At 38.3% G+C, this 19,171-nt stretch overlaps 1 protein-coding gene across 1 annotated transcript; it reads left to right on the top strand.

Moving 5' to 3' along the window:
• Positions 1 to 6,209: 6,209 nt before the first annotated feature.
• LOC138877717 (uncharacterized) lies at positions 6,210 to 9,299 on the top strand. The gene is made up of 5 exons (XM_070157346.1): positions 6,210 to 6,392; positions 6,531 to 6,689; positions 7,452 to 7,785; positions 8,392 to 8,697; positions 8,869 to 9,299. The coding sequence occupies exons 1-5, from the start codon at positions 6,210 to 6,212 to the stop codon at positions 9,297 to 9,299; spliced, it is 1,413 nt and encodes a 470-aa protein (XP_070013447.1).
• The last annotated feature ends 9,872 nt before the right edge of the window (positions 9,300 to 19,171 follow it).

Below are 19,171 nucleotides of genomic sequence, written 5' to 3'. Positions count from 1 at the left end.
AAAACTCAAATGAGGGGAAGGTGACGAATCAGCGGGTGTTCGTTTGTATGTTCGGGGTTTTGAGAGTTTGTTTCCGGGCTCATTTGTATTATTCTTCGAACATCAAATTAATGGGAGCAGTCGTTCGTCCGGGCACATTCAAGTGATTTTGATGCGATAATTGTTTTCGGGAAGGTTTGTTTACGCTCGAGTTTTGGTCGAGGTTCGTCAAAATAGTCCGTACATATTTCGTTCAATCTGGTTAGTAGATATTTGATTTTCGGTTTTGTTCATGTTCATATGTTTTGTTGAATTAATTTTCAGATTCAAATGGAACTTTGATTAATTCATTTTTCAGTTTGTTTCATGTTTGTTTTATTGTTCTTGTTTATTGTTTAGTTAAAAAGTTGTTAGTTTAATGTTGGTTAAATAAAAATTGAAGTTTAATTAATTTGTTTCATGTGTTCTATGTATTTTTTCCAGAAATTGTTAATATTGTTAAGTTCAAGTTTAAATTCATAATTGTTTCTTCTTAAGTTTTGTTTTGTTATTTGCCTAAAATAATTTATTTGTAATAGGGAAGTATGTTGGTTTAATCATGTGAATCCGTCATGTTTTGTTGTTTAAAAATAGATTTAATTCATGTTCATATTATGTTTGGTTGATCTTGAATCCGAAATTTGTATAGTTTGATTTCTTGTTTATCATTTATGATTATTTCTTGAATTTGTCTCATAATCTTGTTTAAGTTTAATATAGGAATTGTTTGTTGTAATGTTGTTAGAGTTGATTTTAAGTTCAATATTATTGAATTTAGAAATCTGAATATACTTGTTTGATTTGTTGTTGAAATGTTGAAGAAATCATGTTCATGTGATTTGTTGTTGAAATATTGAAGAAATCATGTTCATGTGATTTGTTGTTTGAACATTGTTAGAAATTGATCATATTGTCTATATTTTGGTTAAGTTTGATTAATTGATTGTTATAGCTGATGAGGTAGTTTGGTAATTTGTAGTACGTTCAGGTGTAAAATGGTAATTGCAATAAGGTCGGAGGGGTAGTTTGGTAATTGAACATTTTGTAATTCTTTATGTTAAGCATGGGGGACAAAATATAATGGGGTGGGTTTTTGATATAATTATTTAATTTAATAGGGGACAAGACAAAATGTGGTGGAGGGGAATCTTGTATTTGTTTATGTTAGGCATGGGGAACAAAATATAATGGGGTGGGGTTGATATATCTATTTAATGTAATGGGGATGAGTGGGAAGATAATGAGTTTGGTAGAGAAAATGGGTTGATTTTAATTGATTAAAAGATTTATGGGATGAGATATAAGTAGAAGTCGTGAAATCAGATTTTGGACACACACAGATAGAGAAATATAGAGAGGAATCTGAAAGAGAGATTAAGAAAAGAAGAAGAAAAAAAAACATAACTAAAAAAAAAAGAAGAAAAAATCTGGAACAGAAAAATAGAAGAGAAAGAACGAAAATCTGAAACATTGCTTCTTGAATCTGTCCGGGTCTGTTTGTTGATATTGCTTGGGTTAAATCTGAAATTTCCTAAATTTCCTGCTACTATACGTCTGGGCTTCATGGGTCTTGTTGTTTGTTGTTGAAATCTATTGAAACATTGGTATATTCTGTTGGTTTAATTGCTGCTGCTACTGCTGAAATATTGCCTCTTTTACCCTCATTTCCAGGTATATATTTTAGACTCATGTTGTGGAAAGCTTCAACATTACCAGCTAAATGAAGTGTGGAATTATAATTATGTCTTTTACTCATTTAAATCTATTAATTTAAATTTCAGTTTCGTTTCAGTTAGTTAACATGGTAGTATGCTTAACATGATCGCTACTAGTTAATCATTCCCTTTTGAAGTTCGTATAAACGTTGTAATAATGTCATCTATTTCAGAATTTCATTAAGTATAAGTTATGTTCGAATTGTCAAGATAGGGAACATGGCAGAAAGTTGGCCAATAATTCGATCTTGTGATATTGTTAGCTAAGTAAAGAATAGTGTAGAAATATCAAAAAACTATATTATTAGCCTATTTTGTCAAATATCCGATTTTGTTTAAGGCTAGATAATGTTAATTGTATTTCGTTCAAATATGGCATAATAACAGGTTATGTGAATAGCCATGGTGGAAATGTAAATTGATATAATCCGTCCCGTTTATGATGTTGGAATATGATGAATGGTTCGGACGTACCACTACGTGGCATGTAATGCCATTTTATTGAGTCAATTTGTATAATAGTTCTCTTTCTCACCAACTTGATTTTATCCATCATTGTAAACAAACTAACCAAACAATCATAACTTTGGACTAAAAACAAGTATATGAGAAGGATATGGGATTTATAAGCACGAATTGCAATATTTTATGTCAAAGATATGTAGAAATAGAGTTCGCATTAAATATAACAATGAAAATTCTTCAAAAACTATTAATTTGTTTATCAAATTAATTCTTTTCTCAGTTTTATATGCGATTCGATTTTGGATATACTAATGTTGCATCCACGATAAAAATGGTAGTTTTTAGTTACATATTGTTTGTTTCTTTTTCATATCATTAATTCTTTAAGATTTGAATAGTTTTAAGGTATATATATAATTCATATGCGTAAAAATAAGACTTGCGGTCAACACATAACAACTTTTGAGAAAATTTGGAGACGTCTAAATCAGTGTTTCTCTATGGCTTTCATATTAAAATAAGTGGACGCAATAAACAATTTGTAGAGAATTTTATCAAGAATATTTTGTGAAATTAGGGATACGTTCCGCGTAGCCTAAATTACATTTTTTAAAGGCAGTACGGATTATGCGTTCACGCAACTTTGAGTCAAAATTTTAATAAAAAGAGATTCGTCGGAGGATCTTAAATTAATTTCACAAAAACCTGAGATGTGCAGTTCACTAAATTATACAAGAGCGACGAACGTTCTTAATTTTATTTTAAGCACAATTTCAAACATAAGTCCTTTTTTATAATAAAATGTATAAAAAATAATATTATCAATCTTATTGTGTACACGTATGCGTGACACGATTCTTTACGTTTATAAAAAATATATAAAGCGAATATACGTACGCGTGATTCGTTTCAAGAAAATCTTTAATTTGTAAACAATCTAAACAGGAGCGGTGACAAAATCATGCAATAAAAATGTATTTAACAAATCAAGATAATTAAGACAAATATAATAACGGTTAAGCGACCGTGCTAGAACCACGGAATTCGGGAATGCCTAACACCTTCTCCCGAATTAACAGAATTCCTTACTCGGATTTTTTGGTTCGCAGAATGACAAATAGAGTCATATTCTCCTCGATTCGGGATTAAAACCGGTGACTTGGGACGCCTTAAAATTCCCAGGTGGCGACTCTGAAATGAACAAACAAATCCCGTTTCGACTGTCCTTTAATTGGAGAAAATTCCCTACGCCCCTTGCGGGGGCGGAATAAAAGGAGGTGTGACAACAGTCAGGCGGCATATCAAAGAAAAGAGACGTTGGGGCAGTAATGGTGGCCCAGGGCCCAAAATCTCCACTTGTCTATCAAACACCTCCACCCACATGTAAAACACCTCTACCCACATATCGAACACCTCTGCCCACATACCAAGCACCACCACCCACATATCAACCCCCATCTCCAAGATATTTCCAACCAACCACTGTCCATCACACCTATAACTCCCAACCATCCCATTTCAAATCACCTCCAACTCGCCAAAACTTTCTAAGACCAAGACCCAACTTGGACCGCAAGCTACCCAGATAATACATCGCCATTGCTGAGCCCATCGACCAATTGTATGAAAGGTTGAAAGCCGCGGGTTACATCACTCGTGTTCCCGCTGTGGCATTAGAAAATCTATCCCAATGGGTCAATCCGAACAAAACTTGTGTGTACCATTCTGGTATGAAAGGGCACACCACTGCTGAGTGTCGAACCTTGAAGGATAAGATCCATACGCTAATTGACAACAAGGTCATACATGCAAAGGAAGCTGCACCTTATGTCCGCAATAATCCCCTCCCTGATCATAGAGGTGATGGTGTACATGTGATAGAGAAGAATGAAGAATGGGACCCTGAGGGGTCGATTGGGCTTATTCGAGAAGGCGATGAGTTTAAAGTTGCAGTCACACTTACTCTTATTGTGGTACAGACTCAGTCACCAATCAAGATTGAGGTAACCGCATCAGCTCCATTTGAGGTAGAGGTGGCTCCGCCCGCGGCCACCCCCGCTCCATTTAAAGTAGAAGTGGCCAACATTTCACTGTGACAATATCAACCACACCCCTATTCACCTCAAAAGCAATAACCTGGGATTATGTTGCCGAGGCTTGGCGAAAAGGGAAGGCCAAGGTAGAGGAATCTAACGCCGCACAAGGAATGACTAGAACTGGAGGAGTCTATACACCAGAACATTTAGGAGGATCAAGTAAGGATGCCACTACTAGGCAGCCTATCATTGAGGCCGGGCCAGATGACTTGTGGAGGAAAGTACAGGCAATGGAGTATTTTGTTGTTGACCATCTGAACAAAGTCCCTGCTTAGATATCTATCCTGTCACTATTGCAAAACTCTGAGGCACACAAGAACGCTTTGATGAAAGTGTTGAGCGAGGCTTATGTACCCAATAACATCACCAGCGGAGAAATGGCCAACATGGTTGGTCAAGTATTAGAAAGTCATAAGATCATCTTCCATGAGGATGAGCTACCATCTGAGGGGATGAATCACAATCAAGTATTGCACGTTACAGTGCAATTTGAAGACAAATTCATTCCAGCGTTTTGGTTGATGGAGGTTCAAGCCTAAATATTTGTCCATTGGACACTCTGAAAAGGTTGGACAAAGGTTTTCATGAAATACAGGTAGGAATCATAAACATGAAAGATTTTGATGGGTCCCAAATGGCCACAATCGGGGAAATCAACCTTTGCTTATGGGGCCAACTTGGTTCGACATAGAATTTCGGTTACTCGACATACCAGCCTAATATAACCTTCTGTTGGGCCGACCATGGATCCATGCCACTGGAGTCGTGCCTTCCACACTACATCAAGCCGTGAAGTTTGAATGGAACCGTCAGGAGGTAATCATTCATGGAGATGGGAGTAACCCCATTACACTAGTCAAACCATCCCAGACATTGGACATAGAAGAAGGATAGGAGGGGAAACCTATCATCATATTGAACGGGGTCAACGCCGTCGAGAAGGATAAATGGTGGAGTGGTAAAATAGAAAGAATACTAGCATGGTCTGGATATGAACCTAGCAAAGGGTTGGTAAAGAACCTTCAAGGTATCACTAAACCAATACAGCTGAAAAATCATGGTACCACCTTTGGGCTCGGTTACCAGTACATTTGGAAAGAGTACAGGGATCGGTCGCCCCCATGGCATGGACTGTATTACCCTCTTAAGCAGCCAGTGCCACATTTGGAACAAGATTTTCACCAGGGTGATACGATATGTGGGACCGCAGAAGAAGAAGCGCTCGCTGGGTTGAAGAATTTGTTCTTAGAGGATGAAGACAAGGACTACAGTGTCATAATTGAGGAGGAGGAGGAGGAGGAAGAAGAAGGCTTCACTATTCAGACTGTGAAAAAGGGAGCTATTCTTGGGAACTGGACTGCCACACCATCCCGAGCCCGCTGACTCCCTGGATAGCCTGACAGAATTTACTCCTATAGCCATTCTAGTCATTTAAGATTTCTTGTAATTTTTTTAAGCTTTACTTGTTTTGAAATAAATGCTCGATTCATCGAGCCGTACTTTGTCTGGACGATTTTTTAGTTTTAATCAAATGCATTTGCTCTTTATTATTCACTACTATCTTTACATTTTTCCTTTCTACAATGTTATTATTACTTTTCCTGATGAACCAGTGATTGTGACATGTAATGAGGCAACACAACATGAGAATAATGAGTCAGAGGAAGAAGATGAGATACCCAAGGAAATTATCAGGGAGGTTGAAAATTTTGAGAATAAGCCTAAGTCCAATCTGGACGAGACCGAAGCAATAAATCTGGGAGACACCGAGACCGTCAAGGAGACTCGCATCAGCATTCACTTGTCACCAATAGATAAGGAAGAGTACATTCGCTTCCTAAAAGAGTATGAAGATATTTTTGCATGGTCATATGATGACATTCCCAGTTTGAGCACATCCATAGTGGCTCACAAGATGCCTACTAATACCATGTTCCCTCCAATCAAGCAGAAACTCCGAAAGTTCAAACTAGACATGAGCCTGAAAATCAAGGAGGAAGTCATCAAGCAGATCAAAGCAAAAGTTCTCAAGGTGATTGAGTACCCAACCTGGTTAGCTAACATTGTGCCAGTTCCAAAGAAAGATGGGAAGGTCCGAGTATGTGTTGACTATCAGAATTTAAACAGAGCAAGTACCAAGGACGACTTCCCACTGTCGAACATACACATCCTGATCGATAATTGCGCCAAGCATGAACTCCAATCCTTTGTAGATTGCTTCGTGGGTTATCACCAGATTTGGATGGATGAAGAAGATGTAGAGAAGATAGATTTCATCTCACAGTGGGGTGTATACTATTACAAGATGATGCCATTCGGTCTGAAGAATGCTTGGGCCACTTACATGAGAGCCATGACTACCATCTTCCATGATATGATACACAAGGAAATAGAGGTGCATGTGGATGACGTCATTATCAAATTTAGGAAGACCGCAGATCACATAGCGGACCTAAGAAAGTTCTTTGATAGGCTAAGGAGGTACAATCTGAAGCTGAACTCCGCAAAGTGTGCATTTGGGGGTTCCCGCATGAAAATTATTGGGGTTCATCATTAGTCGTCGAGGGATCGAACTGGATCCGTCTAAAGTCAAGGCTATTCAGGAGTTACCACCACCTAAGAGCAAAAAGGACGTAATGAGCTTCCTAGGACGTCTCAACTATATCAGTCGCTTCATAGCACAATCCACAGTCATATGTAAACCCATCTTCAAGATGTTGAGGAAAGATGCTGGAATAAGCTGGACAGAGGATTATCAGAAAGCTTTTGACAAGATCAAGGAGTACCTGTCCACACCACCAGTTCTGGTCCCGCCAGAACCAGGACGACCTTTGACACTCTATTTATCTGTATTAGATGGAGCCTTTGGATGTGTTTGGGACAACATGACGAGACATGAAGAAAGGAGCAAGTCATATATTACTTGAGTAAGAATTTCATACCTTATGAAGCACGATATTCTCTTCTTGAATGCACTTGCTGTGCTTTGACTTGGACAACTCAGAAATTGAGGCATTACTTCTGTGCCTACACCACATACCTCATATCTAGGATGGACCCTCTGAAGTACATATTTCAGAAACCCATGCCTACTGGAAAGTTGGCTAAATGGCAGATACTATTAAGTGAGTTCGATATCGTCTATGTAACTCAAAAGGCGGTCAATGGACAAGCATTGACAGATCACCTTGCTGAAAATCCGGTGAGAGGAGCATATGAGTCTTTGAAAACATATTTTCCTGATAAAGAAGTGTTATTTGTAGGGGAAGACATTACCAAAGCATATGATGGTTGGAGGATGTTCTTTAACGGAGCTGCAAATTTCAAAGGAGTGGGCATTGGAGCAGTTTTGATATCAGAAACGGGTCAGCATTATCCGGTATTTGCTAAACTCAAATTTCCCTGCACTAACTACATGGAAGAGTATGAATCCTGCATACTAGGACTCAACATGGCAGTCGACATGAATATTCAAGAGCTGCTGGTGATCGGTGATTCAGATTTGCTCGTGCACCAGGTACAAGGAGAGTGGGACACCAAGAATTCCAAGATATTGCCATATCTGCACCATGTGCAGGAATTGAGAAAGAGGTTTACAAAGATAAAATTCCGACATATGCCCAGAATTCAGAATGAGTTTGCTGACGCATTGGCCACTTTGTCATCTATGATACAACATCCAAATAAGAATTACATTGATCCCATTCCGGTGAGGATCCACAATCAACATGCCTATTGTGCTTATGTTGAAGAAGAAACAGATGGAAAGCCTTAGTTCCACGACATCAAAGAGTATTTGTCAAAGGGAGAATATCCGGAGCATACAAACCACACTCAGAAATGTACACTCCGGAGATTTTCCAATCACTTCTTCCACAGCGGAGGGAACTTGTACAGAAGAACTTCTGATTTGGGTTTACTAAGGTGTGTTGACGCAAAGGAAGCTTCTAAGCTACTTGAGGATGTGCATGCTTAGACCTGTGGCCCGCACATGAATGGTTTCGTCTTGACTAAGAAGATACTCAGGGCAGGTTACTTTTGGATGGCCATGGAAACGGATTGCATTTAGTATGTCCTCAAATGCTTTCAATGTCAAGTGCATGCCGATATAATAAAAGTGCTGCCAAATGAGCTCAATGCAACAAGCTCACCTTGGACATTCGCCGCCTGGGGAATAGATTTTATTGGTCTGATTGAACCCACTTCTTCAAACGGACACAAGTTTATTCTGGTAGCCATTGATTACTTCATAAAATGGGTAGAGGTTGCATCTTACAAAGCTGTGACCAAGAAAGTCGTCGCAGATTTTGTCAAGGATCGTATCGTTTGCCGATTCGAAGTTCTCGAGTCCAATATTACTGATAGCGCCACCAATCTCAACAGTGATCTGATGAAAGCTATGTGTGAAACTTTCAAAATCAAGCACAAGAATTCCACAGCTTATAGACCTCAGATGAACGGAGCCGTAGAAGCCTCCAACAAAAATATCAAGAAGATACTAAGAAAAATGGGAGAGAACCACAAACAATGGCATGAGAAGTTACCTTTTGCTTTATTGGGATACCGCACCATAGTTCGAACATCAACCGGGGCAACTCCCTACATGCTGGTTTATGGTGCCGCGGCTGCCATCCCAGCCGAGGTGGAGATTCCTCAGGAAGCTGAACTTAGTGACGCAGAGTGGATAAGAAATTGCTATGAACAATTAGTCCTTATCGACGGAAAGAGGATGAACACAGTATATCACGACCAACTTTACCAGAATAGAATGTCTAGAGCTTTCAACAAAAGTGTCAAATCAAGGCAATTTGCACCGGGTCAATTGGTACTGAAGAAGATTTTCCCACATCAAGATGAAGCTAAAGGAAAATTTTCCCCCAACTGGAATGGTCCGTACATGGTTCATAGGGTCCTGATAGGAGGAGCACTCATACTTGCAAAAATAAACGGAGAAATATGGCCAAAACCAATCAATTCAAATGCAGTCAAGAGATACTATGCTTAGATTATCTACATTTTTTCATATGATGTAATTGAATTACGCTTGACCAAATTCCCATTTGAGAGGGTATACATAGGCAGCCTTATGGGTTCGGTCATATTGTTACACCCCAAGTTTTCATACGTGAGAGTACGTCGTAAGTCATTGATGTAAGCTCGGAAATGAGATTATATTTGGAAGAAAATAAAGTAAGTTAGTCATGTTACCTTGGAGGTTACAAATATTTAATATCATGAATAACGAGTACCAAGAGGGTTGGAAATCTTAGAAGCTAAACCAATTGAAGAAAATAAGTTTCGTCAAAAGTCGACAAGTTTGGAATGTTATAACATGTACTTTGGGGTAAGACTAGGGTTCTTAACATGATAAGGAGGTTATTCTATGAGTTATTTTAGTCGTATGATAATCATTTTCTACATTTTGAAGGCAAGCAAGTTGTGGAACAAGAGTTGGCAAAGGTCATCACAAGTTACATTCATAAATTTGCTGAAATTTAGGTCAAATGTATCTGAGAATTTCTCCAAATATACTTGGAATCATGGGATGTTCTACCTACCAAATTGAAGATCTACGAGTCTAGTTTCTAACTCATTAAACTGTTTGTCAATACGATATCGGAGTAGAGATATATTCGTGTTTTTGCGAGACCGCGCAAGCAGCTACCAATGGGACCCACTTAGGCAGTGGTTGACCTACTTCAATTTATAAACGATTTGGACGCCTATTTTTGCTCATTTTTCAACTAAAATTCGTCTCCAAACTTCTACTAACCCTACTAAACATATACTACAAGGGTTTGAAGTGATTACACCATATTTCAACATCAAAACTTAGTTCTAGTGAAGAACAACACCTCTTTGAGGTTGTGTTGTCATTGAGGATTGTTGTGGGCTGTATTTGGATGAAATTCCAAGTTGTTGCTGCTGTCTAAGGTGAGTATAACAACCTACTAATTGTGCTTAAGCTTGCTTGTATGTTGGTTAAGTTGTTAGGATGATAAACTATAAGATAATACTTGGACTAGCTTAAGTCACTTCTATGGTGTTGTATTGCTATTAAGGGTTGTTGTAAAATGAATATAACTTGGATTTTGACTTGAAGTTACTGTAGGAGGTATGTATATTGTGTTCTTGCTTGTGCCTAAGGTTATCTTGATATTGATTAAGTTAAATGGATGGGCTAGACATGAACTAGTGAATAAAGTTGCTAGTTGGGGATAGTTGAAGTTGTGGATTATTTTCGTTGTTATAAATATATGGTATAAGGCTGGAATCATTGATTAATGACTTCATTATCATGTTAATGATACTTTTATGTTGAAGTAAGAAGTCTATAAGGATTGATAAGGGGTATACGGATTCCAATCGGAGCTTGCCGCTCGTCGTAATGTAGTTGTGACTTGTTGTTGTTATATGGTGTCTTGATATTGATAATTATGTATTGATGGATTGCTCTGGTCATTGTTGTTTGTATATGGTATTGGAGGAGGCCCTTGTTACAAGGGAGATGCTGCCAAAATTTACGTAAACGAGCTACTAGCTTAAGTTATAGACTTAGCCTTTGCTCAGCACTGATTTTGAATCTCCTTATACTATGATAGATTGAGTTGACTTGTTTGAAGAGTTGCTTGGAAGTGATTAAGGACTCAACGGGTTTAAGGTATGTTAAGGCACTTTCTTCTTTCTTTTGGCATGATCTAAAGTGAAATGAATACGCTACTTCATAACGGATCTACTCCTAGTAACTAAGGTTGTCCATGTTGTTCTTTCCTTATAAAATTATTCTAAGCAAGTGTGTATGATCCTTGAATCCTACTAAGGTTCATATTGAGGGTATGTATGTCCATAGTGCTCTTAAGTCACTTCAAAAGGTTTAGAAGGTGATTCCATGAGTCTAACATGCATTATATATAGTATATATTTTACTTTACCGAGCCGCTCTATAATCGGGCGGGTACGACACCTATTGTGCAACCATTGATCAGTTGGGTTTACCGAGCTCCACGTGGCCGGGTACGATTCTACCGAACCTTATGATGGTTGGGTACGCTTTTACCGAGTCCTCTTTGAGGCCGGGTACAATATGATGATGATGATGCCCACAAAGGCGAATGTTTTAAAAAGTTTATGTATATATATGTATTATGCATTTCATATCATAGCCCCTAGAGGTACTCAGATGTTACAGGTTGTATCTCCTTTATCTCTCTCTTTACATTACTGTTCTTATGTATGCTTTCCTGCCTAACATACTCGGTACTTTATTCGTACTGACGTCCATTTTGCCTGGGGACACTACATTTCATGCCCGCAGGTCCCGATTGATAGGTTGACAGTCCTCCTAGTAGGCTATCAGCTCAACGAAGGTGTTGGTGCACTCCACTTGCTCCGGAGTTGCCTATTTGGTCAGTATACTTTGGATATATATTGATTGGTATGGTGGGACCCTGTCCCGACCTTTATGATTTGATGTACTCTTAGAGGCTTGTAGACAGATGTCAGGTTTACGGATAATTGTATGGCCTTGTCGGCCTATGTTTCGAGTTTACTAATGGTCATGTCAGCCTTATAGGCCCGTATGTCACATATATTAGTTTGTATATCATGTTGGGTCTTCATATGTTGAGTATTCCCTTATGTTTTATTCTTGTTATCTCATGAGGGGTTTTTTGGCTCATTTACTCATGATAACATGATAAGAAAGATATGTCACGTTGGTACTCGGTTGAGTAAGGCACCGGGTGCCCGTCGCGGCCCTTCGGTTTGGGTCGTGACAGAAGTGGTATCAGAGCAGTTCTGTCCTAGGGAGTCTACAAGCCGTGTCTAGTAGAGTCTTGTTTATGGGTGTGTTGTGCACCACACTTATAAGCAGGAGGCTACAGGGCATTTAGGTCTGTCACTCTTTCTTCTTACTCTAGATCGTGCAGTAGAGCTCAGTTGTAAGAATTCAAACTCCTAAATTCGACTTTAGTCGTAATACAATGATACCTATATCCACAACGACAGTTGGTAAGAGATTGCATGTGGATGTGGAAGAGTTGAGTCAGAGGAACTCGATTTCACATCATGCTTATGATGAGTAAATGTGAGGTCTTCAACAGATCATGTGTGTACTAAGATGTGTATGCTTCTTAATAAGGAGCCTTAAGGCAAGGATATCTATTCACGAATATGGTGAAAATCTATGAGGGATTCAGAAGCTAGATACAAGTTTAAACAAGTAAAAGAAGTAAGGTGAAGAGGGGTACAAGGCACCCAGATAATGAAGATTATCAATATTTTCAAATCAGGCAGAGAAATATTAGCATTTTGGTACCTTCATAAATGATAGAGGTAAGGACAATTGGCCACACCCATCTCAGTTATGTTCTATGGGAGATAACAAATATTATTTAAGAGAAAGATGGGATATCAGGATCCAGTTGGAGTTAGAGTAACCCAAAAATTGTTGATAGGTTGTTATCATTAACTAACATTTCCGAAAGATGGTGCAAATGTGGTAATAGATCTCCTTCTAAGACACCTAGATGGTGAACTCTAGAGTAGTACAATCAGATATGAATACTGGAATATTCAGAAATTTCAGAAGACAGGCAGTGGGATCCTAGAAGGGACAAATATTTACCTTAGTATGACTCTAGCCCAGAGTAAAAAAAAAGAATGTTAGGCATTCCCAAGAGCCAATGAGATGAAGCTAGGGGAGCTTATATGGAAAGAACTTTTTGTTGAAGTTTTCAGAATAAAGTGATAGATAAAAAAATATTATCCGGATAATAAGAAGAAATTAAATGAAGCATCATGAGTAAGGTGTGATATATGGGTGATAACAGTAAATCAAAATATGACACGATGACAGAGTCTATAGTCAAGTGAAGGAAAATACAAGAGGTGACAAGCCTTAAGGCAATAAAAGAGTATAAGCCATAAAGTCATATTCTTATTTCGAGAAATGAGATGGTGACTTCAACGTGATTACCAGGAGGAAAGGTTAGACCCCAGAGTAATAAAAATCAGTATGGGCTGGTGAACAAGATAAAACCGAACATGAATTAGGGACCGGAGGATTTGATAATGGTCGACATCGTGAGAATTTCAAAGATCGTGCTCCAACAATAATAGAATAGACAACAGACGAATAACCTTTAAAGGTTATTTAGGAAGTCGCTTACCTAAAGCAAGCACTCTGATCAGAGTTAATCTTAAGGGACTAAGTGTGCCAGTTACCGTAGGTGTCACCTTCGTGCGTAAAAATTTTAGTTATCCCTGGTACAGAAGGTTACCATAAGGTGATTAAGGTTCATTGATAATGTGAAAAGATGCCGAATATGAAAAGGTAAAACAACTATAGGTAAATCGTCGTAGTACTAAATCTTAGTACTCCCCTAAAGGGGGGAATATAGTGTGATATGATATTAAGTCGGAGTTAAGCGGTTCAGTTAACTATGGAATGGTAAAGAAAGATTGTGGTAAAAAGGAGAAAGGGATGATGTTGCATTTATTCAGTTCCTGCAGATATGTTGCGACTCCAGAACCTTATACAAGCACGACACCGGAGAGAGGCAGTAAAAGTTTTCGGCCAGGATGTTATTGATAAATAAGTGTGAATGGACACTTGATACATCAGGAGCTAGTGGCGAGAGATAAGTTAAGACAAAGATATATCCCAAGAGGGATTATGCAGAATATATATATGAGAATGGACCAACGAGTAATTAGTAGTTGATTCAGGAAGAGCCCAGTTATGGCTAGACAAGAGGTCACAGATAAATCAATAGATCACGCAAGATAAATGTAGTGAATCACATCATAGTGAATTCAATCTCGCAGATACGAGATCACAATCATTTGAAAAAATTTCAGATAGGAGTTGAGGCAGTTAAAGGTACTATTTTTAAGGTTTATGAAAATAAGAGAGAGTACCACTAAGGAGACAATAAAAATTTGATCTTAGAAGTAATCCTACGAGCACAAAGGCATAAATTTATGTAACTAAGGATTATTATAGGCGAGTAAGAATAACAAAAATTACCTTCGGGTGTACGATATATCAAGCTCGCAACTTTACAAGAGCCAGAAGGTCTCCTTAAGTACTACAATGAAAGACTAGCTGAGGAAATAAGGAAGAAGGTTTCCACCTAAGCATAGTGAGCTAAAGAGTAAATGATCCTGTAACAACAGTCTCGCTACAATATTGTATACACTCCATAAGAAAGTGACACCTATCATGGCTAATGAATGGTAAAAAAAAGCCATCAAAGGTGATGTTTGAGATCATATGAGGTACAGGAAATTATAGTATTCGTGGGCAAAAAGACAAGCCAAGTATTCATGCAACAAGTGATAGAACGACCAGCAAAAGTAATTGCTTACATTTAAGGACAACTGAGAAGGCACGAAAGGAAATTTATGGTGCTAGCAAGTTAAAGGAAGGTTGCGAGTAGTATAAATAGATCGGTGTAGGTCCTAAGGTAAAGTATTGTAGAGCAACAAGGTTTTAGGTAGATAGGAGTAAGGATATGAAAAGGTGAGTGAGAAGGTGACGAGAATATGTATGTCCTCGGGATTAAACCCATCAAAACAAGGGAGCTGATGATTTCCATATGTAATAAAAAGCTCGGTACAGCCTGAATGAACACAGATGAGTCTGAGACTAGGTGCATTTTGAAGAGGTGGAATGCTGCCCTTTTAGTAGAATAAGGGTGTAATTGTGATAGATAAGAGGATGATGCTTAGTCCTTTGATTGAGTAATAATTTAACGAGAAAGGGATTTTATTAATTGCACGGGATTAGAATACCCCCATAAGATGAATCGCGTTGGGATGCAATGAAATACGGTTATTGAAGTATAGTATTATCCCTAGGTGGATCAGGAAAATTACTTCATATGTTCCCCGATAAGATGTGAGCCCTAGTGACAGTGTATTACGTAAGAGGTTGCAAGTTATCAGTTATAGATTATAGATCAACATTAAGGTGAATAAAAAATAGATGGGTACAAGTTCCAAAGTACGAGATGAGATTTGTTTGTTATTCATAGATGAATAATAATGAGGAAGCACTAAAGGACATAGATTTATACATAAAGGATAAGCAGCGAGAGAGTAACCTGGAGTTGGGTAGCAAACCTCAGTAATAATAAATCGAAGTAAGTTTTATGGTATAGTATAACCTACCTAAATGTAGTAAATCCATAAGGATAGATATACAAGGATATGAAACAAGAGATATAAATAGTCTTAAGTTCGATAAAGTACCAAGCGAAAGACATCAGTACACCTATAGATGCCTAGAGGGACAACATGTCATAATTCTGTATATGTTCATAAAGTGAGGCTTATAGAATGGCTAAAAGATGGAGGAAAAAGAGAATACGACTCGCTAGGCGCTCATACAAGGACACAGTCGTACATACTGCATGACATAAGGTAGCAAATGTTACGATGTTGTAAGAATTCCGACCACATGACATGGCGTGACAAAGAGGCCTAAAAGGGAGGAATGCCCAAGCGTTTAGATTTATTCACAAAACAGTGGATTAGATGGAAAGATGAGCATTAAAGTATTCGTAAGAGTTATAGTTTATGAAACTGATAAGCGCATCAATCAACATTCGAGGACGAATGTTCCAAAAGGGGGAAAGATGTTACACCCCAAGTTTTCATACGTGAGAGTACGTCGTAAGTCATTGATGTAAGCTCGGAAATGAGATTATATTTGGAATCAAATAAAGTAAGTTAATCATGTTACCTTGGAGGTTACAAATATTTAAGAACATGAATAACGAGTACCAATAGGGTTGGAAATCTTAGAAGCTAAACCAATTGAAGAAAATAAGTTTCGTCAAAAGTCGACAAGTTTGGAATGTTATAACATGTACTTTGGGGTAAGACTAGGGTTATTAACATGATAAGGAGGTTATTCTATGAGTTATTTTAGTCGTATGATAATCATTTTCTACATTTTGAAGGCAAGCAAGTTGTGGAACAAGAGTTGGCAAAGGTCATCACAAGTTACATTCATAAATTTGCTGAAATTTAGGTCAAATGTATCTGAGAATTTCTCCAAATATACTTGGAATCATGGGGTGTTCTACCTACCAAATTGAATATCTACAAGTCTAGTTTCTAACGCGTTAAACTGTTTGTCAATACGAAATCGGAGTAGAGAGATATTCGTGTTTTCGCGAGACCGCGCAAGCAGCTCCCAATGGGACCCACTTAGGCGGTGGTTGACCTACTTCAATTTATAAACGATTTGGACGCCTATTTTTGCTCATTTTTCAACTAAAATTCGTCTCCAAACTTCTCCTAACCCTCCTAAACATATACCACAAGGGTTTGAAGTGATTACACCATATTTCAACATCAAAACTTAGTTCTAGTGAAGAACAACACCTCTTTGAGGTTGTGTTGTCATTGAGGATTGTTGTGGGCTGTATTTGGATGAAATTCCAAGTTTTTGCTGCTGTCTAAGGTGAGTATAACAACCTACTAATTGTGCTTAATCTTGCTTATATGTTGGTTAAGTTGTTAGGATGATAAACTACAAGATAATACTTGGATTAGCTTAAGTCACTTCTATGGTGTTGTATTGCTATTAAGGGTTGTTGTAAACTGAATATAACTTGGATTTTGACTTGAAGTTACTGTATAAGGTATGTATATTGTGATCTTGCTTGTGCCTAAGGTTATCTTGATGTTGATTAAGTTAAATGGATGGGCTAGACATGAACTAGTGAATAAAGTTGCTAATTGAGGATAGTTGAAGTTGTGGATTATTTTCGTTGTTATAAATATATGGTTTAAGGCTGGAATCATTGATTAATGACTTCATTATCATGTTAATGATACTTTTATGTTGAAGTAAGAAGTCTATAAGGATTGATAAGGGGTATACGGATTCCAATCGGAGCTTGCCGCTCGTCGTAATGTAGTTGTGACTTGTTGTTGTTATATGGTGTCTTGATATTGATAATTATGTATTGATGGATTGCTCTGGTCATTGTTGTTTGTATATGGTATTGGAGGAGGCCCTTGTTACAAGGGAGATGCTGCCAAAATTTACGTAAACGAGCTACTAGCTTAAGTTATAGACTTAGCCTTTGCTCAGCACTGATTTTGAATCTCCTTATACTATGATAGATTGAGTTGACTTGTTTGAAGAGTTGCTTGGAAGTGATTAAGGACTCAACGGGTTTAAGGTATGTTAAGGCACTTTCTTCTTTCTTTTGGCATGATCTAAAGTGAAATGAATACGCTACTTCATAACGGATCTACTCCTAGTAACTAAGGTTGTCCATGTTGTTCTTTCCTTATAAAATTATTCTAAGCAAGTGTGTATGATCCTTGAATCCTACTCAGGTTCATATTGAGGGTATGGATGTCCATAGTGCTCTGAAGTCACTCCAAAAGGTTTAGAAGGTGATTCCATGAGTCTAGCATGCATAATATATAGTATCTATTTTACTCTACCGAGCCGCGCTATAGTCGGCCGGGTACGGCACCTATTGTGCAACCACTGATCAGTTGGGTTTACCGAGCTCCACGTGGCCGGGTACGATTCTACCGAACCTTATGATGGTCGGGTACGCTTTTACCGAGTCCTCTTTGAGGCCGGGTACGATATGATGATGATGATGCCCACAGAGGCGAATGTTTTAAAAAGTTTATGTATATATATGTATTATGCATTTCATATCAGTAACCCCCAGAGGCACTCTGATGTTACAGGTTGTATCTCCTCTATCTCTCTCTTTACATTACTGTTCTTGTTTATGCTTTCCTGCCTAACATACTCGGTACTTTATTCGTACTGACGTCCCTTTTGCCTGGGGACGCTGCATTTCATGCCCGCAGGTCCCGATTGATAGGTTGACAGTCCTCCTAGTAGGCTATCAGCTCAGCGAAGGTGTTGGTGCACTCCACTTGCTCCGGAGTTGCCTATTTGGTCAGTATGCTTTGGATATGTATTGATTGGTATGGTGGGACCCTGTCCCGACCTTTATGATTTGATGTACTCTTAGAGGCTTGTAGACAGATGTCGATAATTGTATGGCCTTGTCGGCCTATGTTTCAAGTTTACTAATGGTCATGTCGGCCTTATAGGCCCGTATGTCACATATATTAGTTTGTATATCATGTTGGGTCTTCATATGTTGAGTATTCCCTTATGTTTTATTCTTGTTTTCTCATGACGGGTTTTTTGGCTCATTTACTCATGATAACATGATAAGAAAGATATGTTACGTTGGTACTCGGTTGAGTAAGGCACCGGGTGCCCGTCGCGGCCCTTCGGTTTGGGTCGTGACACATATCATAATAAAATTTCTGTTTCCCCCCAAGCTCAGAAACTGGGGCAAAATTTTGAGGAGCACCCTCAAAATACCGGAGCAAGTCCAGCCAATGCCAACATGTGTCAGACGGTCAGTTATCAGTTATGAAACTGGGGCAGAATTTTTAGAAGGATTCTCAAAATTTTGAAGAAGGATCAGCAAGGCCTATTATCCGCAAATAGCCGAAGGATCATCTACTAAACTAGGTAGAATTTTGAGGAGGGCCCTCAAAATTCCAACATAAGAGAGATGCAATGCCTTTGAGACGTGTTACAGTCACTAGTTCATCTAAATGTATCAATATATTTCTGAAATAACTCTATTTTTATCAACAATGGCGTATTTTTCGAAAAACTCTATTTCCATAACAGCCAGGTGTTACCTAGGGGGACTCAAAAGGGGCTTTTAGGGTGGAGCAAAGCAAGGCTGGCGGACGAAGCACGAACCAACCTCCCCTCACAAAACTTACAATTTTTCTTTGAACGTAGGCATATCTGACATGTCAATAACATCCGCAAATACATACACGTAACAAATTCACTAT

This window comes from Nicotiana sylvestris, chromosome 9 (assembly GCF_000393655.2).
Source record: "Nicotiana sylvestris chromosome 9, ASM39365v2, whole genome shotgun sequence".
NCBI classification, from domain to species: domain Eukaryota; kingdom Viridiplantae; phylum Streptophyta; class Magnoliopsida; order Solanales; family Solanaceae; genus Nicotiana; species Nicotiana sylvestris.
This window is presented reverse-complemented; position numbering and strand designations above follow the sequence as displayed.